We start from the raw sequence: 24,408 nt of genomic DNA, 5'->3' as shown, positions 1-24,408 counted from the left end.
AATAAAGAGAATACCAAGAAATAGTGACATACTACATTTCTAACCTTTCACAATAGAATTGTCCCTAAAAAGGGTTGAACATCATTATATTAACCTAAAATTTTCAGTGAAATAAGTATAAGTAGAAAAATGCATTCCTGTGTTTTTACACTGAGAGACAAAATTCATCTGATGACAGTTTAATTTTCCCTTCGGTACCTCTTGCTATTTTTTAATTTTTTAAACCAAGGGTCAAAATTAAGAAAAACAAGTTCTCAGTTATTTCTCAGTTATTGGAAGTGAAAAGCAATTTGTATATTTTTATGTAACACACGTATATGATTAGGCCTACATTCTTAGAAAAGGTCTAGAAACATACTGAAGCCAAAGTCAAAATCTGAACATATTCTAGAGTAAATCAGAAGATGCCTAAAATATAACTAGCTATGATCTGTGCTGTGTATAAACATTATCATAAGAGCTGACACAAAATTCAAGATGGGTTGTCATATTGGGAGAATTATGTTAATGTCGAATGAAAAAAAGTTACTGTAACTACTAAAGTAAAAAGTTTGGTTTAAATCACTGTGAAGATTTTATGCAGTAAAAGCATATTAAATAAAAAAATATTAAAAAGGAAGAATATTTTAGCAAGACTGTTATATTGGTTTCAAGGATGTGCTATGAAGTCATTTAACTTTTAAATTTAGTAATCAAACATACATTATGTATTTTAAATTTATATTAAAATGCATCCTCCTGTTGTGTTCTTAGTTTGTTTCGTTGACTGACCTCAACCCAGGGTGAATAAACTCACCGACCAATCAGATTCATTTGATTGCACCACGTGACCAATCCCGCCTCTCCTGAACACTTGGTGGCGCTGAAGCACTAAATCCTGTACTAATTCGTTAGAAGAAGAATGGTAATCAAGATGGACGCGGAGCTCTTGTTGTTTTTGGTTTCTGAGAACAAGGAATTATTTGATAAAAACCACAACGAGTACAAAAATACGAAGCGGAAAGAAGTGCTCTGGCAAGGAATAGCAGACAAAATGGGAGTCGATGGTGAGTTTTATTTGTGTAGCTTGCTATGTAGCGTTACTGTCAGCGCGTTAACAAGCTTCATCTATGGCTGTGTGTTTGTACAGTGGAAGAGGTGAAAGCTAAATGGAAAAATCTAAGAGACACATACACAAGAAAAAAGCGACTGGAGCAGGATGGTAGTCGGAGTGGACGGGCAGCTAAGAAAAAGAAGCAATGGAAATATATGCGAGTGATGGACTTTCTCGATCCCTCCACAGAACACAGAAGGTATTCGAGTGTATTTTGTAAAAAAGCCTGTCTTGCACCTACAACTATACTATTTTATCAGTGCTTGAACAGTTTCAAAAGTTTCCATTCCATTAATTTCACTAAATGTTCAGTATTCAAAATCCAACTGACAGCGGTGACGTTATTGTAACATTATGTACAGTTGTGCTATTGGTCCTTTCTCTCTTAAAATATTTATATACTGGATCCTGATTGGTTCTTTCTTTCTTGCTTCATTTGCATAGCAAATTGTGTAGTCTTTCAGTACATTGGTGGTATTTAAGGGATAGTTCACCCAAAGGGGAAATTGTCATTTACTCACCCTCATGTCATTTTAAACCCAGCGTAACACAAATTAAGAGAGAGATTTCTGTTCCTCCATAGACAGCTACGCAACTACTATGACGCTTCAAAAAGTTCATTAAGACATCGTAAAACTAATCCATATTAATTTAGCGGATGAGTCCAAATTTTCTGAAGAGACATGATCGCTTTATATGATGAACAGATTTAATTAAGGCTTTTATTCACATATAAACATTCATCAATTCACACATCTGTTGTGGTAAACAGAAGCTCAAGCATGCTTGCTTGACGTGCGAGAATCAGTGAGGTTCATTCTCGTGTTACGCAGCACGTTTGAGCTTCCACATGGACCAATGAGGTTCATTCATGTGTTACGCAGCACGTTTGAGCTTCCACATGGACCAATGAGGTTCATTCACGTGTTACGCAGCACGTTTGAGCTTCCACATGGACCAATGAGGTTCATTCTCTTGTTATGCAGTATGTTTGAGCTTCCACATGAACCAATGAGGTTTGTTCTCGTGCGTTGAGCTTTTGTTTATGTTCGCTGGTCAATGTTTACAGTAGCCTATGTGATTAAAAACCTAAATTCAATCTGTTCATCATATAAAGCAATCATGTCTCTTTAGAAAATTTGGACCAAACCACTCAATTCATATGGATTAGTTTTACGATAGATCCTCCATGAACTTTTTGATGTGTCAAAGTGGTAGTTTTGTAGCCGTCAACGGAGGGACAGAAAGCTCTCAGATTTCATAAAAAATATCTTCATTTGTGTTCCGAAGATGAACGAAAGTCTTACAGGTTTGGGTCGACATGAGTAAAATGATCAATTTTCATTTTTGGGTGAACTAACCCTTTAAGCTATGTTCAAAATAGCATATTATCATATTACTCATACTATTTCTGCTGTATAGAACACTTTTTATAGTGATTTTCTAAACGCAGAGCAGACTGCAATACAATGCATGCGACCTCCTATTTCCAGTGTGACCAATGTATTCTGTATGTATAACTGTATGTATTATTTTATTGTACTGGCAAGAATTTTCATTTTCGTATAAAATTGAAAAATATTAAACTTTTATAAATGAAATGCATTTTAATTTGGAGATGACAATTGGATGCTGCTTACAGAATTAAACACATTTTACGGTACATGAAAGATTAGTACACTAATAACTTGACTTGTTTACATATATAGGCTATCTATAGAGTTCTAATTCTATGAGTATAGAATAGTTGTGATATTGGTTCTTTTTTCTTAAATGATTTACATATTGGATTTGATTGGTTCTTTCTTGTGTCATCTTTCACTACCTTAAAGGCTCTGGTATTTTTACCAGATATTTTTATTATTACTAAAGATAGCATATTACCAAACTGCTCATACTATTTCAGCAGTATAGTAAGTACACCTTTATAGTAAGGGAATGTTCTGAACTCAGAGCACAGTGCACTGAATAAATCATCCATTAATTCAATGCACACAGACTTGTCATAAATTTATCTTTTTTTCTTATTAGATTGAACTGGCTAGAATTCAGATATTTTATTATAAAATTTAATTATATTTTTGTAAATATTTTTTATTTTGCCAATGATATCCCCGAACATAACTGTCACATTACTTAAGTGTAATAAAAGCATGAATTCCATGTTTTTTTGTAGTGTGCACTATCATATAAACTTGACGTAAAACATTTTTCCGAAGTCTTGATCTTCTCGACTTAATCAGACAATTAAAATCGCAACATTATTTGTTTATACGCACAGATTTGTGTACGTTTAATCACCCATCTGTTACAATGTGCTTTTTTTGTGTTACAGAAATAAACATGTAAAAATGTTCTGATTCAACAGTTTACCTGCCAATTATTCTTCTATTTATTTAATCAAGTAAAATCCTTTAATCTTTGGGAAATGGTGGGAAAATTAAATTTTTAGGGTTTACACGGCAACGATGTGCTAAAAACGGAAAGGTTTTTCGTGTACAGAATGATAACGTTGTCAAAACGATCCCTGTTCACACAGATCCGTCACTTTGTAAAGAAACCCTACTTGCCTTAAGACTGAACTCGTAATACGCATTACGTCACCATTTTCACAAATTTGTGTTTTTGTCGTTTACACTGATATGATAACGGTATTGTTTTTAAAACCTTAGAAACCAGTTTGTAAGTTTGCGTTTTTAGGTAGAACCCCAAAATGTCGTTATGTGAAATGAATAGCCAAAGTATAAAAAGTGTGTAGGGTAAATGGTCCCTTAATTTCCTTTACATTTTAGCAATGGGTTGTGTCATGCATCTGTTCTGTGTTGTAATGAAGCATCCAAAACCTCATGGTTATTCACAGTGGTTTTTACTGGTGTACAGTGTTATTTTGGACAGCATTCCCGGCAAAATCGAGGATGACGAGCCAGATGAAGACAGCGGGGCCGAACCAGCCAGCACCAGTACAGGAACGTCCGTGACAAGCCCAGGAGCTATCCGGTCTGGCATTGTAAAGAGAAGGAGATCAGAGACACTAGAGCTGTTGGAGAGGTATTTGGCCTCTAAAGACTCAAGAGACCGAGAGAAAGACGAACAACAGCAAGATGAAGTCGATTTATTTCTTCGGAGCTTAGCACCCGCGTTAAGACGCTTACCTGCTTCAAAGCAGTCCTTGGTGAAGCTTCAGATCCAAAAAATACTTCACGACGCAGAGTTTGGACAGCCGAGCTTTCCTCAGATTTCCTCAGTATCACCAAGTAATCAGTTGTTACTACAGTGTAGTGTTGTAAAACCCAGTTGAAATACTTTTTTATTGAAAATAAATGTCACTTTAAAAGAGTGATTTCGTGCTGGTTCTTTTGTATTTCTAATGTTGAGTGTTCTAGTCTTTATGCATAAAAAGGATAAGTATATAAATAGATTTGTCAAAGCAAAAACTGAAACCTTAGACTTTCATACTGATCAAAACAAGTTTATTATACTCAGATCATCTGCTTGAACAATAATACATCCAACACTACAAAACCATGGAACAGGAAAACATATATACAAAACATGTTACAGTAACACTTACATTCTCATTTGTTTCACAAGCTGGTATGAGCATGAAAACACGGAGCAGATTCACACTAATCTAATGCACTGTAATAAATGGATGAGAGTGTGTGTTAACTGTTATTATTCTGGTGTCTTATGGCTATCAAATGGTCAGTATCCATTATAAAGTGTCCTTTGATTATTATGTACATTTCTAGATTAGATCACAAGATAAATGATAACATTTGGTAGAAATAGCCCAGTCTGGTGAAACTTTACTTTTTCTTGCCCTTCTTTCCCGCTGATGGTTTCTTGCAATATTTAGCCTCCAGATCTGAGATGAGAGAGTTGAATCCACTTTCTTTGGACTTTTGTCTTTGCTAAATAGAAAACAATTGTCAGGATACATTTTTTTTATTATAATTTTTTATTCATGCTTCTTAACAGGCGGTGACTTGAACACATCTGATAATAGCAGAAAAAAACACCCCACACACACAAATAAATATACTGTATATTATAGAATACAATTATATTAATGAGTATGATTATGCAGCATAGTTAAAAATGATTTCCCTGATGATTTCACATCAGTCAAAACATATAATAATTACAATATAATCACTAGGAATATGATTTAATAGTTGATCACTTTTGACCAATAGGTGGTGCTGTTACCAAATTGATGTGGTGTGGTCAATGTGAGGTGACAAGTGTCAATATGCCAAAGCTTTGCAGAGTTACAGCCTCAGAATCAGCTTGGCATGATTCTGGGCAAACCGTTCAGAAGTTATAAGCAACAATAGCCATTTTCATATATCCTGACCAGTAGGTGGCGCTATGCCAAAACACTGCAAGTAACCTCAGGTCATGCTTACGATGAGCTGTACCAAGATTCGTCTTAATACGCTAAAGCGTTGCGGAGATACAGCCTTCGTTGTGCCCTTCGATAAATTTGTTTGCACGTTATTCAAGAACTGTTTGGTTTATGAAAAAGCTTTTAAAAACATTTTGCCAGGGCGGTCTAAAGATGATGCGAGTTAATTTTGGTGAAAACTGGATGAACTGTCTGGAATGAGTTCCAAAAAGTAAAAAAAAAAAAAAAAAAAATATCGGTAAAGTTCAAAGGTTGTTAGCATTAACATAAGTGAAACTTTGGATAGTTGATGGCACTTATGCGGGTTAGGGACTCAAATTGCTCTGGTTATTATTCAGACTGTCCTCTATCTGTGTGCCAAATTTCACAACTTTTTACCATACGGTTCTACAGGCAGCCATAGACTTGGGCGGAAGAAAGCTGACTGAGACCTTTGGTGCTTGTCTCCTAAATATATTAAAATAATAATTAAAATAATATTAAATAAAAAATATTCCTGTTTTACTGCACGCTTGATCGAATAAATGGTAGCATGAAAGATCTTACCGACCCCAAAAAAAAATTAAAACTAGCATAGTTTTGAAAGATTGATTTTCAGACATTTACAGCAGCTTCGGTTACACCTCAATTGTTTTTTTTTTACCTTTATCATAGCTACTAGGCTGTCCTCACTGTTCAAGCCCATCTCCTTCTGCATTTCCTCTGCCTCCTTGCGCTCTTTTTCTGCCTAGAAAGACAGGATAACACATTAAAAGGGCTTAAATCCTATTTCTTATTAAAACTTCAAACTGGTCAAGTGAAGTAAGCACCTTTCTTTTGCGGTTGTTCTTCTTTTTGACACTCTCGTGAGTGAAGGCTTGGTAGGCCGGCACCTCTTCAGCATCAATGGCTTGCTGTAGAACATCTCGGACACGTGGCTCATCTTCAGAAGTACAGCACAAGGCGGACTCCATGATCAGATCCATGTCACCTTCATGTTGTAGGTACATTCTCTTTAAGTCTTCTACCTCTTCATCAGAGCCTTTATACTGCTTCTCAAAGTCCAAGATCTCTTGCAATGTGATCTACGACAGAGAAGTAGGACAATCTTTTTAGCAACTTCCTTTGGAAAAAAACAACATATAAAACAAGCACATGAAATACCTTGGGAAACAATCTTCTCCAGTGCTCCTCCCAATTGCGATCTTGATCAAGAGAGTCTGACTCTTCGTCCACTATTCCCTGTTCATCATAGACCGCCCTTTGGTCCTTGTCAGCCAACACTGCATAAACCTTTCCCAAGACCTGTGGAAATGATGAAAGTGTTTTAAGGATGTATTTAATAGATGACATTTTAAATTTAACCAGGTGGTGGTACTCTGTCACTTGACCGAAGTCTTTTTTTTTTTTTACTTAATCGGAATGGTATGAAACTTTGTGACTTTTAGGGCACTTGCTAGTGAACACAAAAAATGTGACATGTTTAAAAAAGACCAAATTGTCTAAAAATACTCCTTAGTAGCAGTCAAAAATGACCGCCATAGGAATGGTGCAATGGGAAATACTAACATAATGTATCTAGTTGTTACACCATGGCATTATGTATGAATATAATTCTTCTGATGGCTTTAAAGGCCCATTCACACCAAAAAAAGATAACAGACGATAACGATACATTTCTGATTGTTCTAAATGTAAAAAAAGCAGTTCACACCACAGTATAACAACACAGAGAAACGGTATTGTTGGAATTTTACCACCTACAGTAATCATTAGATCATTAAACAAGGTTCTGAAAGATTATTGGGTAGTATTATAGTGTTGCATTAGAGAAACAGTGGTTACCTGAAACTTGGTGGTGGCTAACTCATCACCAGGAGCTCTATCTGGATGAACCTGCAGAGAGACTTTATAATAGCCGCGTCTGATCTCGGAGTCAGATGCTTTTTTGCAAACACCCAGAACTTCATACAGTTCAGAGGTCTTGAAGAGCTCCTCACACTGCTCCAGTAAACCCATGACTGTGTGAGAGAGAAAAAACACACACCAAATCACCCACTGACTACAAAACAATGCCTAGCATACAAAATAATGCATGCGACTTATTTTAACGTGAAACGTTATCACAAAAACCGTATGCTTAGAAGTTTTCTAGACAAATACATGGATTTAACAAACTCTCGTGTATCTACCACATCTTACAAAAACAACAGTTAACGTTAGCTGAAAATAACTCAATGTTTTATTAAGGGTCTTACCGGAAACGTTGACAACTGACAGCGAACAGAAACTTGTTCAAATGTGGCAGATAGAGATTAACAACTAAATGCTTTCAGCACACAGCAGCATATGCTTACCCTAGCAACAACAAGTCGCGCCAAAAATTTGGCGCGTTGTGTTCACGTCACAAAACGTCATGACGTAGAACAGTGCAACAGTATACATTTACCAAACAAAGATCTATTTTTTTTCTTTTTCTATCCAAGTAATTGGAAACTACATAGATACTATAATGAGAAAAAAAGAAGAAGATTATAACAGCCAACAATTAACTTTTATTATGCATTCTAGGACCCGGTCACCCGGATTGTAATTGTCGCTCGCTGTTGTACTTCCGTGTACTACACCCCAGTAAGCCCACTGTTTCCTAAAGTATGTTTACAATCGTTTGCTCACTTTAATGAGCTCTAAGTAAGTACAGGGCTACAGCGCGACTTCCAGGGGTGTGAGTTTTAGTTTCAGGCAGAATGTCTCGCTGTGTTGCGTTACAGACGCATCTGGCGTCAGTGGTGGAGGCGTTAGTTCACGCCGCGATCGCTGAAATGTACAAACTAATGGAAGAGGAGAGACTGTCATTTATCATTAGTGATATTGCCAGCGACCAGTGTGAAGACGAGGAGACTGGGTCAAGAATGAAGAGGGGAAAGGAGGAGAGAATGGTGAGATTGTAAGATGATGCTGTTTAGAGATCTGCGGCCTGTAACCTTAAACATGCGACGCGTTCAAAGCCATATAAGCGCGTGAGTGCATATAGTATAAAGATCAGTGCACAGTTAGCGCAAGTCTCAACGCACGTGAACGCATCACCATATCAAAGTTTTCTTTCTTGGGGGATATCATTGTGTTTATTTTAAATTATTTACCCACGGAGTCGGACATCATTATTTAAAAATAAATAAATAAATAATGTGCCTTTGTAATCTTTAATCAAAATAGCATCCCCTTTTTCTTGCAACGACATCTCATCTCTTCTCTGATGACGTGTTTACTGGCGGGAGGGCGGGGCAACCTGTCACTCACATGAGAACGATCCAACAGTATTACACCAAGCGCCCAGAGATAGAATTCATGACGATACAGTATTCTTTTCTTTAACTGAAATATGGCACTTAAATTTAAGACATAGTTCATTAATACTCAAGTTGATCATTATAATTAAACAGCTGACCAACTAATAATATATCAGACTCAATCCAATGTCTAAAAATATATATATATATATATATATATATATATATATATATATATATATATTATTGATTTGCTTTTGTTATCAGGGAAATTTTAACCAAGGAGTAAAAAATTAAATAAAAATAAATTTCAACTCTTTTACTTATCACAATTGAGGGTTTACAACTCGCAATTCTGTTTTTTTTCCACCACAGATTAGAATAACAAAATAAAAAAGGGTTCTTGAGACTTATCTCACGAAATATTTTCTTCTCAGAATTGCGAGTTTATGTCTCACAGTTCTGAGATATAAAATAGATAAAAAAGTCAGAATTGTGAGATATTGACTCAGAATTGGAGGAAAAAACAGTTTGAGAAGTTGCAATTATATTTTTTTACTCTGTGGCAGAAACAAGCTTCCGTACATTAATAGAGACAATCTAGTTTGATAATAGCAAATAATGAATAAAAATTGTTGGAATTAAATAACTTGTTTAAGACAAAAACATTTTTTTTTTTTTTTAAATCAATTGACCAGGCTGAAGATTTTGAAACTGACTAATTAGAATGAACTGGCTAAAAATCTTTAAAAATGGCCAAATAGTGCCTAATTAATCAGCTGGTATATTGGTCTATCACTATTAATTTGTAATTATTTATTCTTTCAGAAGCAGTTTGCATCAGTCATGGAAGTATTGGGCAACGAGGCTCTTGGGAAAATAATCAAACTCGTTGATGAAACCAAATTTCTGTTGGACCTAGAGTGTAAAACGTTTTCAGGCAAGAGGGCAAAACGTCCCGGCAGTATCTTGAACATTCTGTCTGTTGGAGGACTTGGTAAGAAATCACATTCTGTCTTCATAGGCATAAAGTATTATTACATTTCTGTCCAAGGGTGTATCGCTTAATATAATTTTAAATCATTTGTACATTTTAGAAGAGGAACATTCTTATGATGGAAGTGCAAGAATCCTTGAGACAAGAACAAGAAATGAGGTAAACTGAACAACATGTACATCAAGGCTATTTAGCTTAATTTACCAAAATATAAAAATAAGGGCATGTGGGCGAGCCAGAATATTTTATCAACGGAAATCTACTATCAACAGAACACTGTTGTATAACATTTGTTTACTACATAATATTAATGTTTATAGCTATTTTTTTTAAAAAAAATTTTTATTATTATTAGTCGTATTAAACATTTCCACTTAGCAGAACATTCAACCAGAAACTGCATTTATGTAGGCTAGCTGATGTTTTAAAGGGGTGGTTGATTATGATTTCACTTTTCTAACTTTAGTTAGTGTGTAATGTTGCTGTTTGAGCATAAACAACATCTGCAAAGTTATGACGCTCAAGACACAAAAACGGTGCGTTTTTGCTCACCCTCAAAAAGTGTCAATTTTAACATGCGATATAAAATATCTGTTCTGTGGGGTATTTTGAGCTAAAATTTCACAAACACACTCTGGAGACATCAAAGACTTATTTTGCATCTTGTGAAAAGGGCATTATACCACCCCTTTAACAGGAAGAGTATGGCAGGTTCGCATTGCACACCTTCACTGTGCTTACAGTCGTGTTGCATAATAAACACACCGGTATTGGTACACACAAGTACCTGTCATTCTGTTGTAGTTGAAACAGACATTTCAGTTGTCTATTATGTACTTTTTGGGGGAATTATTTGATGGCATAATAAAAGGTGCCACACTGATTTTAAACAATGCCTGCCAGTTGAAATGCACTGAGCAATTCACCACAGATCACAGTGTTACAGTCTTATTTAGGAGACATGAGATAGATACACATGCATAAAATAGATTTTGTTGAGTTTGTTTTTAACCATAACAAAAGTAATCAACCTCAAATAAGGCACATCAAATTTCAAACAGGTCAGATTTAACCTGCAGTCCACCAGTTGATTAGGCCTTATGTACATAAAGAGCATGTACACTTAACCCTCCTAATGCATTAAAAAATGTACACCTTTTTTATTTCCGGGTCAGTTTTGACCTGGTGGAATGTGAGCTTATAAAACAGTCAAAATGTCATTCTTTTTCACTAAAACCATATTGTATCTTCTCATTAATGAGTGAACATTAAAGTTTTGAATGCTAATGTGTTAATACTATGGGATTACTGCATTTCCCCCTTTTAATAAAAAAGTTGAGAAATTCTTTGAAATTTCAAATATTACAAGAACTACAGCAAAACCACTGTGGTGCAAGAACAAATTTTTTTTTTCAATATTCATAATTTATATTTGAATTTATCATTATATGAGTTTACAAGAACACATGAACTGATAATAACCTGTATTTTCTCCATTGGAATGAATGGAATGTAACTGGTGCTGATGCTGCTCAAAAACAGTCAAATTTATGAAACATAAATATTACTCCAGAATGTTTTTTTATATACTATAAATAAACTTTCACTTTCCAATTAAAAAGACAATCAACAGCCTGAATCTGCAATGCTTCATTAAAAGGTGGCAGCAAGGGTGAAATGTTGACTTCTCTTTTTTCAACTAAATTGAGACTGTTTGGTCTTTGAACATTTGCTCTGTTGTTCGTTAGATTAGCTTTAGCTTGGTTTACAGGAATAGTTCACCAAAAAATGAATGAAAAATTCTGTCATCATTTAGTAATCCTTACGCCTTATGATCTGTGGAACACAAAAATAACTTTTCTTGAAGAATATCCTGAAAAAGTAGTGCATTTTGAATTTTTATTTGTGGGTAAAATTTTGCTTCTAACTCATTCAACAATACATCTTCATAAAACCATGAAACAGAAACAGTTATAAGTCTTATAAGAGAAAAGTCACTGAATTGCTCTGCTATTTTATGATTGATTAATTACATAACTACTTCATTCTCGCAGTCTGATGAGGCCACAGAAGAACGTCCAGAATCCCCACTGACGTTGGCTGTGACGATCAGAAATGAATTTGGAAAAGTTGACTTGAAGTCCATCAGCAGTGGTACGTTAATAATGTTAATTCACAAATGAATGAGACAGTCTGTCTAATGAATCGGTCCAAAAGTTATCAATCTTATGAATAACATGCTGAATCCAAAATGTATATGGCAAAGTGCCAAAATATTTTTTGCTGTAATAAACAGATATTTAGCCAATGATTTCGATTGCTCTCCTGTCAGGTCACTTCAACACTTCTTCAGAAGACAGAGTTGCATCTGTTCTGCAAGAAGAGAGCAGTGAAGATCCTCAAGACGCCGCTACTCTCTTTGGAAAGAGATCCTTTATTTGTTCCGAGTGCGGCAAGAGTTTCTCTTCTCAAAGCAACCTCAGATCACATCAGCGCATTCACACTGGAGAAAAGCCCTTCGGCTGTGTCCTCTGTGGCAAGGCTTTCGCCCACAAACAGAGTCTGTCTGACCACCATCGAGTCCACTCAGGAGAAAAGCCGTTTGTTTGTAAAGTCTGCGGCAAATGCTTCGGGAAAGCCGCGCATCTCAAAACCCACGAAATAATCCACACGGGCGAAAAGCCGTTCAGCTGCAACGTTTGCGGGAAAAGATTCAACATTGCTCAAAATCTCGCCAGGCACCAACTCACCCATACAGGTGAAAAGGAGTTTCGATGTTCAATATGTCAGAAAAGCTTCACACGGGCCATCACGCTAAAAACGCATCAGCTCATCCACACGGGTCAGAAACCGTACTCCTGCGTGTCTTGCGGGAAGGCGTTCCGCCACGCCGTCAACCTTAAAAACCACGAGCGCATCCACACGGACCAGCGGCCGTTTAGTTGTGACCTGTGTGGCAAGACCTTCCGCCAGGCTGTCAATCTGAAAATCCACAAACGGATCCACACGGGGGAAAAACCTTTCAGCTGCAAGGAGTGTGGGAAGAGCTTCAGTCAGCAGAGTAGCCTCATTTCACACGGACGCACTCACTCTGGAGAGAAACCCTTCGGCTGCAATTACTGCGATAAGTGGTTTAACAATACGAACAGTCTGAAGCTGCACCAGAGGGTCCATACCGGCGAGAAGCCGTACAATTGTGAGTATTGTGGCAAGTGTTTCAGTCAAGGTAGTCACCTGCGTACTCACAAACGCCACGTGCACGGAGGGGGGAAGCAGTACATCTGCGATAAATGCGGAAAGAGATACGCAGATCCTCGTAATCTTAAATTGCACAAATGCGTTTATGCTTAAACGTGGTGTGTAGGTGGTGATCACATTTGTCATTATAGAGATATTTTGAGCCCATTTTTCTTTGGTTTATAAATGATTGAAGAAGATAGCTACAATCACATTAATATTATATTTTGTACCTTTCTTTACATGTGGATCCTAATTGAAAAAGCTCTTTATATGCCAGTCATATTTATGTTTGATGGAACACAAGATAGTTATCAGAACCACAGACAAAATACTAGGTTATGGTATCTACAGTTCTGATCATCTGTAACCCCTGATATTGACGCCTTATGCAAAAGATACCATTAATTATTTATTTTGTAAGTCTAATTATTATATTTGTCTAATTCGAATTAATTATTATTTACAGCTACAGATGAGCGAGGTGTTTAAAACCTTTATTAAGACAAACTATTTAAAGCATAAGATGGCATCCATATGGTCCAGTACTTTATTACTGTTGTTGCCATGTTTTCTGTCAAATAATTTATATTTGATTCATGAAAATGTTGCCAAATACAGTTTTCAATAAAACATTGTTATTGAATATATTGTGTGAGTACCTTCATCTGCCTTTAATTATAAATGATAATGCATTATGTTGGTGAAGACTGCAAAAACAGGAGAAATGCATAGTCTGCATATTTCTGGTATGGAAAATTATTTAATTAATTTTAATTAATATTTTAGGTCATGTTTGTGGGGTGTTCTTTTCCCCCTGTGATCCTTATATCTCTGAGAAAATAATGTTTTCAAAGATTATTTCAGACATTTTTGGGGGTCACAGTTTATAAGTTAAGGATTGCTCTTTAAGAACATTGTCCCTATATGAAGAAACAATACTGGTATTATCCTTCTGTATTATGGTAGTTGAATGATATGTGACATGAGGTGGTGGTGTTTTTATTTATTTATTTTTTACATAAAATGTATTTCTATATCCTGAGCATTTATTTTATGTTTTAGTATACCGTTTTAATACACAGTTAATAACCATTTTGTCTGCAGTAGTTCATTTTAAATGCTCCTTCAGTTCGACAAATTAATGTATAAAATACAAATATTCAGTGTTATCTCTGTTCATTTGAGACCATAAAGACCGCACGTATAATAATTATAAATGAGTTAAAAAAAATAAAAAAAAGTTTTGTAAATGAGCATATCATATATTAATATTTTCAGGTTCTCTCGACTTTTATAAAACTATTTGCATAGGAGTGTAACCAACCAGTAGGTAACGGTAGCTGAAGCTCGTGCATATTTTTTTGAAAATGAATGTTTTTTTGTTTGTTTGTTTTTCTGCAGAGCTACACAATCATTATATATACAATATAAACAATCATGCTTTTCAATTGTAACAACAACAAAAAAATCAATTTTTTAAATGAATGTAATAATTTTCGATTGGGATCATTCATTCATTCATTCATTTGCCAGATAAATAATTGTGTGTAGTGTAGAAGAGAGAAAGTGAGAGACATGCGCATGCGCGCTGATTTTGCACTTCCGGGTTTGTCTTTAAGTGAAATGTAACATTTCGCTTGTGGTTTGTCTATGGAACTTGTTGTCCGGGCAGCGAATGAAAGGTGCTTATTTATAACTGACGACAAAAGACACTGTGGCGGAGAATACTGTCATGCTCGGTCAATGAGACTCTCACTAGACTCGCTGTAATGGCCTGATGTTGAACTGTCGTGCCTTATGACCGGACGGACTGACAGCAGCATGACGCGCCTGATGTTTCTAGCGGCCGCGGTGTTTCTCCTGTCCGTTCCTGCGAGCGCCTCTCAGGGGGACAAAGAGCCAGTCTACCGCGACTGCGTCAAACAATGTGTCCGGACGAACTGCACGGGGGCCCGACTGCGCGGATTCCAGTCCGCTCAACCTCCATATATGGCACTCACAGGTATGTACTATACTAACCTATTCGTATTGGGGAGCACTACTAACCAACCAGTGTTCTGCAAACTGAAAATCTCTATTGAAAATATGTCATATTATTTTTATAAATTAAATTAAGAATTTGTATACTAAAGTATGCATGGACACATTTTATTGAACTGATGTGTTAATGCACATCTTGATATGAGTATGAAAATATGCAAATCAAGACAAAAACTTTCAAGGGGGTTTTGGGCACTTTAGAGGGGTTTTGTCATGCTGGAGACCAGTTAAACTAAACCAGCAGGCTGGTAGACCAGTTAAACTAGATAGCAACCGCTTTTTTTAGTCCTTTTGAAAGAAGGGTAAGATGAGAAATGTTGCTTTGGGCAATATACTGCAATAAGTTGAATCACTAAAATAATTAACTGGAGATAATTAAAAAATAAAATAAAATAAATGAATTCTAAATAGCAATATTTAACAACAAAAAATGCAAAAATCACATAATGAAATGACTAACAAAACTAAAATAACACTTGAGGGATTAATCTTTTTATTTGTGGATTAAAAAATATATATTGTTTTTATTTTTAAGTTAAAAGATAAAAATAGAGCCTTGGGGTAAGAAGAATTGGCACAGAAAGTCCTGAGTGGCACGTAAAAAAAAAAAATATATATATATATATATATATATATATATATATATATAATTTAATACTACCTTAATTGTAATTCATCAGGTTTTTGTACAGTTTTTGTTGTATTTTTTATCTAATAAATACAGCCGTGGTGAGCATTAGAGACCAACACCAAACATTTATCGTTTATATATATTAAAAAGTAATTAAAACTATGAAACCAAACAAACAAATAATAAAACAGATAGTTCTGTCCCTTCAGAATGCGAATGACATATTTGAGTCAATATCCCTATGCTCTCAAAATACTGAAATGTTTGTATAAAGTACAGTAGTCAACATTGGATATGTGGATCAAAACCTTTCATCAAAGTTATACGTGAATTTTGAACAATACCCGCTCTTGTCTTAGGACAACTTTGATGAACTTTTTTGATCCACTTCAAATGTTGACTACTAGATATATGCATATTTTGAAATAAACTTAAAATAAATTGTTTTTATAAATATAAATTATTATAAATGAACATTTGTAATTGAGTAGTTTTATATTCCTCCATCAATTTTGGCATTGTAGTTATTTCCCTCGCTAAAACCGTCTTTTTGTCCGATTTTCAAAAACGTTTTTGCTTCAAATCAAGTTTGTAGTGTTGTGGTTCACCTCGTATCGGATTGGCTTGATTACTGGCTCATATTATAACTCTTTAACAAAGACTATTTTAAAATCCCTATGGGATAAATGAATGAGAATACTTCCGGAACCAGCGCTGCTGAAAAGGGTTGCTCAATCTCAAGCTCAATCGACGGAATTTGTGTCATAATGTTGATTAGACCGTGTTCAGACTTCCGATTAATTGTGTGTATAATAAAACTTTTGATGAGATCTGATTAGTATTATAAATGTATGAAATGTCAGAATAAATTTAGTCCTGAAACCTTTCCTGTGCAATGGATGATTTGAAGTCCGTGATGTTTCAGGCTGGACGTGTCGTGATGACTGCAGGTATCAGTGCATGTGGACCACGGTGGGTCTGTACCAGGCAGAGGGATACAGTGTACCACAGTTTCACGGGAAGGTCAGTGTTTGTCAACCAATGTGAAAGGAGACCAATTTTAGTGATCATCATCATTATGAGCCTTTAAAATAAAATCTGTACTTTTTACCTTGATTCTATTTGTGTCTTTGTCTAGTGGCCGTTTGCCCGTTTCCTGTGTTTTGAGGAGCCTGCATCTGCACTGGCGTCTCTGCTCAATGGTCTGGCGTGTCTGCTGATGCTGCTGAGATACCGAAGCGCCGTCCCTCGTCAGAGCCCCATGTACCACACCATCACCGCCTTCTCACTGGTGAGACAGTGTCTGCACTAGCACTAGTACCCAGAATGTTGTTTTATTAACATGATGATGATTGAAATACCATTAATCGAGCAGCACTAGTGGTGTGGAATAAGACAGTAAATAGATAACGTGTCTTCCTATTGTGATGTTCTCACTGGTTAGGCCTACATGCAAAGCAAACATAAAGCACAACCATTGGAATTGCATTTGCATGAACTTGTTCAATTAATGTCAAATGTCAAAATGACTCAAATCATTTTCAAACTCATGAGTTTCAGTTTGAATGACTCACTAAATTGGTCAAAGTGGGTGTTGACTAACACACTGGTCCATAAGACATTACTTTTGAATTGTTACTGTGTTATGTTGTACTTAAAGTCCCTCTGTGGCGAAAATCAAGCTTTTAATGTTGTTTATATGGTGTTTTTAATATGCTTTAAGATAAACCATGTGCAAATTCATGTCAACACCATTGCTGAGTATTTTCTCCTTAAAACTGCAGTCTCAAAATCGCGGGTTGAAATCGCTGGTGTAAATAAGGGGGGAAATATTAGGATTTTTCACTATTTCACTAGTGGCGTTGATCCGGTGACTCTGATCATGTTGTATAGATGGTCAGATCCTCTTTGGAACATTAGGAAATCATGCTGGATCACATGATCAGTTTTGTTCATCTAATACTGGTCTAATACTAAGACATTCTGAAATTCATGATATATAATTTTCAGTTTATATTGTTATTGTGATCAAATAAATAAAAAATCAACCAGAAAAATACAAAACACACTTTTTCTTCAAGTGAAACTGGACCCCACTGTAAATGTAAGTGGTGCTCAAGCATGTTTGTGTCTCTGTGCAGATTTCGCTGAATGCGTGGTTCTGGTCTACAGTGTTCCACACGAGAGACACCTATCTAACAGAGGTAACCTTTCAAAAAATGATTCAAAGACAAATTAAAAAAAAAAAAAATGCATTTTTGGATTAACATTAATGACAAAAATATTTGTCCAAAGCATTGATAGAGATTTTCTGTCTTTGTTTAATAGAAGATGGACTACTTCTGTGCGTCAGCTGTCATTCTCTACTCTATCTACTTGTGCTGCGTCAGGTGCGTGAACAGGAAATGCTCATAAACGGTCGATTGACAATATGCAGTGCTGTTGACCTCTGTTTATGATGGTGATTTGAGGATTAATATTTCTGTTTCAGGACGCTGGGCTTGCGCAGGCCTGCAATTTCCAGTATGGTGGGAGTTCTGCTCATTCTGGCCTTCACGTCTCATGTGTCATATCTGACCTTCGTCAGTTTTGACTACGGGTACAACATGGCTGCCAATGCCACTATAGGTAAGGTGTTGTGAATTCCACAGTAAGTGTGTTGACATGCATGATTTTACAGTGATTATGATAGGCTGATAACGTGTTAGGTCATGTAAAAATGGTACAAGTGTTTTTTTTGTTTTTTGGGGGGGAAAGGTGATGAATGGACTAAAGTGCCTCATTATGCTTTTTCGGATATTACCTTTCATCTAGTGTGTAATAGAGCTGTTTGTGAATGTCAAAGGTCTGAAAGCTTCAAAGATCAAAGTGCACGATAAATGGAGTTATTGTCTCCCAAAATAGAACCTATGTACAGTAGGTTTGTAAAAAAATTGCATAATGCCATCTATGGTCTTCATTGGCTGCCCGCGAACAACGTCTACTTTGACCCGCCCTCAAACACTAGTTGTATCTGAGGCCTAGAAGAGTTTGGTTCGTTTTGTCGACACTTTGAAGAGACGCAGTTTTCTGAGCTGCGAAAGCAAATCTACTTTGCATGCACTTCCAAAGGATGAAGACTCGGGCTCAAATTGATATGGTAAAGCCAATGCCATCGTTACTGTTCGATTCACTGTGTATCAAGCGCTGAGGAAGTCTCCGGTGCCGAAATTCTGATATGATAATGGCCGGTTTATTTCTTACAAGCAGTAGACCAATCACAACAGACTGGGCCATTTGACCAATCAGAGCAGAGTAGGCTCTTGGAAAGGAGGGGTTTAGAGAGACCGGATCCTTTATCGAACCATTTTAGACACTGTAAAAAAAAAAAGAGGTGATGTGGATTCCCTTTTCCATTTTCAATTCAATTCAGTTCAGTTCAATTCCATTTTACCTCGGATGCATGTAAACCCATTGTAGGAGACCTCCAAAACAAAATTAGGAACCTTTAAAATAGCATAACAGAGGGACTTTAATAAATTATCTTAATAAATATTTATGATCTTATTGTGAATGATTCATCAGTGTACATCGATCCAAATAAAAAATCAGGGGAGAAGCTTGCACAATCGACTGCAAACTTACATTCAGCTATTTTATTAAATCCTGGAATCAAATAGGTGCTTTTCACAACCAATCAATTCCCACTGAATACAATTGAATTAAAAATGTAAAAAATTAATTAAATCAAGTCATGACCTATATTTTAATATATTTTTTTCATTCAGAAAAATGTCACATTAATGGAGTAAAATGAATGTGGTTTCATATTGAATGTAATTAAAGCTCAGTCAGTCAATTTATTGAACAGTGTAATCTTTGCATGTAAATGCTTGTTCAGCTTTGCAACATTTTTTAAGTAGATCTATCATTTCAAAACCTCATGTAAACATGTACAGGTTCTTTGCAGTGTTATTTTGATATTTACATACAAACCTAAAAAATAGTTTTTTACAGGGTGCTTATTTTGGATCATTTTTAATCATTTTGTTGTATGTAAACACACTCAGTGTTGTGTAAATACTAGGTCTGGGTAAATACAAAAAGGTCTTCACTTGACATTTTAGATTCAGATTCAAGTAGCTTTATTTGCAAGCTTTACATTGCCAAAGCACTGATAAAATTAAATTACACCATACATCTTTACACATAAAAATATTTTTCCCAATAAAATTATGAGAATGAAAAGCGAAAACAGTTCACAATATTTTTTATTACTGTATGCAATTATTTGTTTTATTATATATGCACTGTTTATGTTGTTATTTTACCTTTTACCGGGTACATGTTCGGTGTGATAAACTATGCATTAATAAGCACCATACAAATATGATATTTGTGAAAAAAGGTGTTAACTTAAATGGCAGCGTTTCCAAAATAAGTAGACATCATGACTTAAATCATACTGAAAAAGTATTTTTATTTCACAGTATAACAGTTTATATTACAATATAGTCATTTTCTGGAAATTTAACTGAAATATGTTTATGTATAACATAACCCTATGATAATGCCTATTTTGGTAATCCAGGTAAATTCTCTACAACAAAAATTTCATTTGATTTATATATATATTTTTTTTTTTGGAGCCTGATGGATGCAATCCAAAAAAAAAAAATATATATATATGTATATTCATTAGTGCAAAACCAGCTTTACATTATGTAATACTTTAAAGATTCAAACAGTAATGGGATACAATAGGTATTAGTTTCTAACCCATGTGTCTTTCCCTCTGATCCTGTGCTTCTGTCACAGGCATGATAAACCTGTTTTGGTGGCTGTGCTGGTGTTGGCTGAACCGGAGGATTTTGCCGTACTGGTGGAAGTGTGGTATGGTGGTGCTTTTACTGCATGGCCTTGCCCTGCTGGAGCTGCTGGATTTCCCTCCACTCTTCTGGGTTCTAGACGCTCATGCCGTCTGGCACCTCAGCACCGTGCCCGTCCACTTCCTCTTCTACAGGTACACATGCACGGCTTGTTTCACATTGTGTCTGGTTGTTATCTTTGTTTGTGCAAAGTAGCAAAGTTTCTTAAAGATGAAATTCGTCTCCCATTCATTTCCAATGCAGTCATTTTTGACCGCGAACAATACAAGTGTGACAATTTTTTCAGGACCATTTAACCTTTTCAAATCATATCCATGATTTTTTTTTCTTTTGTTTGTTCACACAGCAAGTGCCAAAACCTTTACAAAGTTTCATACCATTAGGTTAATTATTCTTAAAAAAACTATTTATATAGTGCTTTACACAATAGCGATTGTTTCAAAGCAGCTTTACAGTTATAAACAGGAAAGTAATTATCAATGATGTAAACAGAATTAAATTCTGCTGTACAGCAGCTCTAAAAAAGTCAATAGTGGCATTGTTCGGCTGATGTCAGTTCAGTGTTGAATGTCTAGTATCACCACCACAAAGCTGCTTCTTGCCTGCCCTGATTATTAAAGACTGATTTGATATTTATGAAAAGAAGAGTTAATGACTGGCATGATATGAGAAAAATATTCTTTGACATGGATTTTATAGCATACTTTTTCTATTTAAATTTACTTTATATATATCCGATAACTTTGTGCTTTATTTTGTTGACAAATTTTCATTTTGATTGTTTGATTTCCTTAAATTACAGATAATAATGTTTGCCCACATATTAAACTGCATTAACCATGTTTCCATCCACCTATTTTTATGCAAATTTTGGGATATCACAATAAAAAATGCTGGATGGAAACCCCAAGATGTGCATACATTTTAAAGATGAATACTAAAACCCATAAAACACTTGTGCACCTTAATTGAGTCTGATCTTTTTTTTTATCCAATAAGACGACATGTGCAGAAACTACAATGGAAACACATTTACTGAATAAATCCCTCAATACGCAACTTTGCCTCAACAGAGGATGTGATTGAATAACTGGACTAACAAAGTCTGTCATCAAAATGATTTGGTATAATGACCTCCCAGAACTGTCTCACAAACACCAGGCATCCAAACGCAAGATAACATGACAGTGTTGATTGGTTTTGTCTGCGCACTCTGAGGCAAAAATTCATTTATGATGTAGGATAAAAGAGCCACAGTGGCTTCCCCTATTCCAGCAACTTCCATGTTTATTACAGATATTTTGTGCCAATTTTCCAGGAAGTGATGATTTTGTTCTCTTGAACACATGGGATGGAAATGGTGCTTTATCCGCTTTGGATGGAAACATGTCTACTGAAAAAATTTGGTGTAGGATTTACTTTGAAACAGTTTTCACTTTCTTGTAAATTTGACTAACAATTTCAAAGTATGAAAGCTTGTTTCCGCTACTGAATAAAAAATAAAAAGGGCAATTGCGACTCACAATTATTATCTCACAATTCTGACTTTTCTCTCAGAATTGGACTTTATAACTCTCAATTGCGAGTTTATTTTATATCTCACAATTCCAAGAAAAGAAGTCAGAATTGTGAGATATAAACTTGCAATTACGAGTTATAAAGTCAAAATTGTGAGATATAGAGTCAGAATTGCGAGATATAAACTCACAGTTGCAAATTATAAAGTCAGAATTGCAAAATATATACTCCCAATTGAGAGAAAAGGTCAAAATTGCGAGTTTATATCACGCTATTCTGACTTATAACTCGCCATTCTGAGTTTATATCTTGCAATTCTGACTTTATAACTTGCAATTCTGACTTAATATCACGCAATTCTGAGTTTATGTTTTGCAAAGTCAGAATTGTGAGAGAAAAAGTCGCAATTATCTTTTAAATTGTTTTATTCCATGGCAAAAACAAGCTTCATGAATGAATAGTCTAAAGAAATGCAGAGTAGCGCATTGAATTAAACATGAAAGACTGAAAAAGTATTTTCTTGTAATATATAATCTTTGTTATATTTACAACTTTGAAAATCTTTTTTACAGTGTATGTTTTCCTTGTTTTTTTTTTCATTCTCGTAGTTTTCTCATAGACGACAGCCTTCACCTCCTCAACACAGAGAAGCCTGGAGTGAAACTGGACTAGGAGGAAACAGTCTCAGAACCCCAACCCCTCCTCTGATATCCTTCCCATCAGGGCAAGTGCGAGCCGGACTGAGCCAGGCCTCAACCGCAGTGGCTTCCGGCACGTGTCCTGGGGCTGAAGTTTCGAATTCGAATGTTTTTCTTGTGTTTACACTTTCTTTTTACCATAACTTTTTCTTTTATTTTTGCATTGGACCGAAAGGGTTGTCGTTTGGTCAGGTTTTAAAGATGTGCCACAGTACTGTAGAACTGAAACCTGATTGAGGTTTGCATTCACTGAGCTTTGCCTTCAATTAAGAAGTGAATTAGCCTTTCTACGCCACTTTATCAACACAGCATTCTTTTAAAAAGGTGCACTGATTAATAACTCCACATTTGCTGATAAAAATCTTCACATGAGTTATACATATCTCCCATTCATATCCGTCTACATTTGTGTTGCGTGATTTAATGACCCTGCAGTGTATATATATTTCAGAGATATACAGAGGTAGACTGAGTTTTACTTTGAAACATCCGTTCACTATAAGTGTGCTGAACACCAGCACTCAGAAGGGGTTATGAGTGAGCAGTGTGCTCTGTTTCTGAGACGCGGGACGGTTAAATCGCTAGGGTGCAATACCATGAGCTACCAGCAGATAGCGCAATGCTGATTAGTTTCCACACTGCGGGAACTTTCCCAGCATAGACTTGTGATGGATTGGACGGTTTGTTTTTGTAGCAGTGCATATCAAGTTACCCAGTTTTTCTATAGTAATCACTTTAATCACTAGATTTTTAATGGATAGTCCACGCACACATGAAAATACTGTTGATGTTTATTCAAGATGATTTTCAGTGGAACACATAAGGAGAAGTTTAGCAGAATGGTTGTACAATAAAAGTGAAAGGTGACCAGGGACTGTCACGCTTCAAAAATGACAAAAAGCACAATTAAAAGTATCTAGTATGACTTGACTCTTTATGTGAGTAACAGACCAAAATTTCACTGTAGTTCTTAACTATCATGATATGCAAAGTATTGTGATACTGATAGTATTATGATGGTGATTTCTTTGCCTATTTTGGAGGTTGCTGCTCACACTATGCTTCTTTTGAACGGAAAAGAGCAGTGCAAAAACATTCTACTAAACGTCTCCTTTTATGTTCTATGGAGGAAAGTCTTGAGTCAATTTTTGGGTCAGCTACTCCTGTAATCACTTTAAGGAGAGTGTCTAATATCACCACCACAGAGCTACTTTTTGCCTGAATATAAAAGACTGACTTTATGGCAGGAAGATTTAAAGAATGGCATGATATGAGATAGCAAAGAAATTACTTTTCCTTTGACATATTATGGTTTTTTTCTATGTTGCTGCTTTATCTTTGTTTTTCATTTCCTCACACTTTTTTATATATCCGATCACTCTGTGCTTTATTTTGTTGACACATTTTCATTTTGATTGTTAGATTTTTGAGTGACTTTCATTTATTTTCACCAAGAATGCCTTTGCAATGAAAATATTACTTAGAATTGGTTTTCCACAGAAGGTAATGGAAAAGGGATGAAGAAGGATTTGTGTGTGTGTGTGTGTGTGTGTGTGTGTGTGTGTAGTTGCTGTGCAATTTGAGCTTGTAGTGCATTACATTTACACACATTTATTACTATAGCAACCTGGTGGCTACCACAG

At 35.7% G+C, this 24,408-nt stretch overlaps 4 protein-coding genes across 5 annotated transcripts; 3 read left to right on the top strand and 1 right to left on the bottom strand.

Annotated features, from left to right (window-relative positions):
* The first annotated feature begins 895 nt into the window (after positions 1-895).
* Positions 896-4,433, top strand: LOC311305756 (uncharacterized protein). The gene is made up of 3 exons (XM_084433586.1): positions 896-1,046; positions 1,130-1,292; positions 3,974-4,433. Exons 1-3 carry the CDS (start codon positions 902-904, stop codon positions 4,389-4,391), a joined length of 726 nt encoding a protein of 241 aa, XP_084289712.1. The 5' UTR covers positions 896-901; the 3' UTR covers positions 4,392-4,433.
* A 108-nt stretch (positions 4,434-4,541) lies between these two features.
* dnajc9 (DnaJ (Hsp40) homolog, subfamily C, member 9) lies at positions 4,542-8,091 on the bottom strand. Its single transcript, XM_084433540.1, has 6 exons — positions 7,742-8,091; positions 7,329-7,504; positions 6,648-6,788; positions 6,314-6,568; positions 6,148-6,231; positions 4,542-5,007 (listed from the first exon to the last, which is right to left on the bottom strand). Exons 2-6 carry the CDS (start codon positions 7,500-7,502, stop codon positions 4,903-4,905), a joined length of 759 nt encoding a protein of 252 aa, XP_084289666.1. The 5' UTR covers positions 7,503-7,504; positions 7,742-8,091; the 3' UTR covers positions 4,542-4,902.
* Positions 8,092-8,230: 139 nt separating this feature from the next.
* LOC311305728 (uncharacterized protein) lies at positions 8,231-13,652 on the top strand (the record flags this gene model as incomplete). 2 transcript variants are annotated; one of them, XM_084433538.1, is made up of 5 exons in its annotated part: positions 8,231-8,422; positions 9,602-9,770; positions 9,871-9,929; positions 11,825-11,924; positions 12,103-13,652. In XM_084433538.1, 5 exons carry the CDS (start codon positions 8,231-8,233, stop codon positions 13,119-13,121), a joined length of 1,539 nt encoding a protein of 512 aa, XP_084289664.1. In that variant the 3' UTR covers positions 13,122-13,652. The 2 variants fall into 2 exon arrangements, with proteins under 2 accessions (XP_084289664.1, XP_084289665.1); XM_084433539.1 differs by having other exon boundaries at positions 9,605-9,770; positions 12,103-13,651.
* Positions 13,653-14,591: 939 nt separating this feature from the next.
* Positions 14,592-23,689, top strand: pgap3 (post-GPI attachment to proteins phospholipase 3). The gene is made up of 8 exons (XM_084434513.1): positions 14,592-15,012; positions 16,607-16,704; positions 16,820-16,972; positions 17,823-17,885; positions 18,010-18,071; positions 18,173-18,309; positions 20,479-20,683; positions 22,676-23,689. Exons 1-8 carry the CDS (start codon positions 14,808-14,810, stop codon positions 22,737-22,739), a joined length of 987 nt encoding a protein of 328 aa, XP_084290639.1. The 5' UTR covers positions 14,592-14,807; the 3' UTR covers positions 22,740-23,689.
* Positions 23,690-24,408: the final 719 nt, after the last annotated feature.

This window comes from Rutilus rutilus (assembly GCF_951802725.1).
Source record: "Rutilus rutilus genome assembly, chromosome: 16".
Lineage (NCBI taxonomy): Eukaryota > Metazoa > Chordata > Actinopteri > Cypriniformes > Leuciscidae > Rutilus > Rutilus rutilus.
The sequence above is the reverse complement of the archived record's forward strand: the minus strand, read 5'-3'. Positions and strand labels throughout refer to the sequence as shown.

Excerpts from the sequence above, each read along its gene's own strand:
- LOC311305756 (XM_084433586.1), top strand. The coding sequence starts at position 902 with ATGGTAATCAAGATGGACGCGGAGCTCTTGTTGTTTTTGGTTTCTGAG. Across the intron at positions 1,047-1,129 it reads AGACAAAATGGGAGTCGATG|TGGAAGAGGTGAAAGCTAAA; the intron begins GTGAGTTTTATT and ends GTGTTTGTACAG. Across the intron at positions 1,293-3,973 it reads CCCTCCACAGAACACAGAAG|TGTTATTTTGGACAGCATTC; the intron begins GTATTCGAGTGT and ends ACTGGTGTACAG.
- dnajc9 (XM_084433540.1), bottom strand. The coding sequence starts at position 7,502 with ATGGGTTTACTGGAGCAGTGTGAGGAGCTCTTCAAGACCTCTGAACTG. Across the intron at positions 6,789-7,328 it reads TAGCCACCACCAAGTTTCAG|GTCTTGGGAAAGGTTTATGC; the intron begins GTAACCACTGTT and ends TCATTTCCACAG. Across the intron at positions 6,232-6,313 it reads AGAACAACCGCAAAAGAAAG|GCAGAAAAAGAGCGCAAGGA; the intron begins GTGCTTACTTCA and ends CTGTCTTTCTAG.
- pgap3 (XM_084434513.1), top strand. The coding sequence starts at position 14,808 with ATGACCGGACGGACTGACAGCAGCATGACGCGCCTGATGTTTCTAGCG. Across the intron at positions 16,705-16,819 it reads TACCACAGTTTCACGGGAAG|TGGCCGTTTGCCCGTTTCCT; the intron begins GTCAGTGTTTGT and ends GTCTTTGTCTAG. Across the intron at positions 17,886-18,009 it reads GAGACACCTATCTAACAGAG|AAGATGGACTACTTCTGTGC; the intron begins GTAACCTTTCAA and ends TTTGTTTAATAG.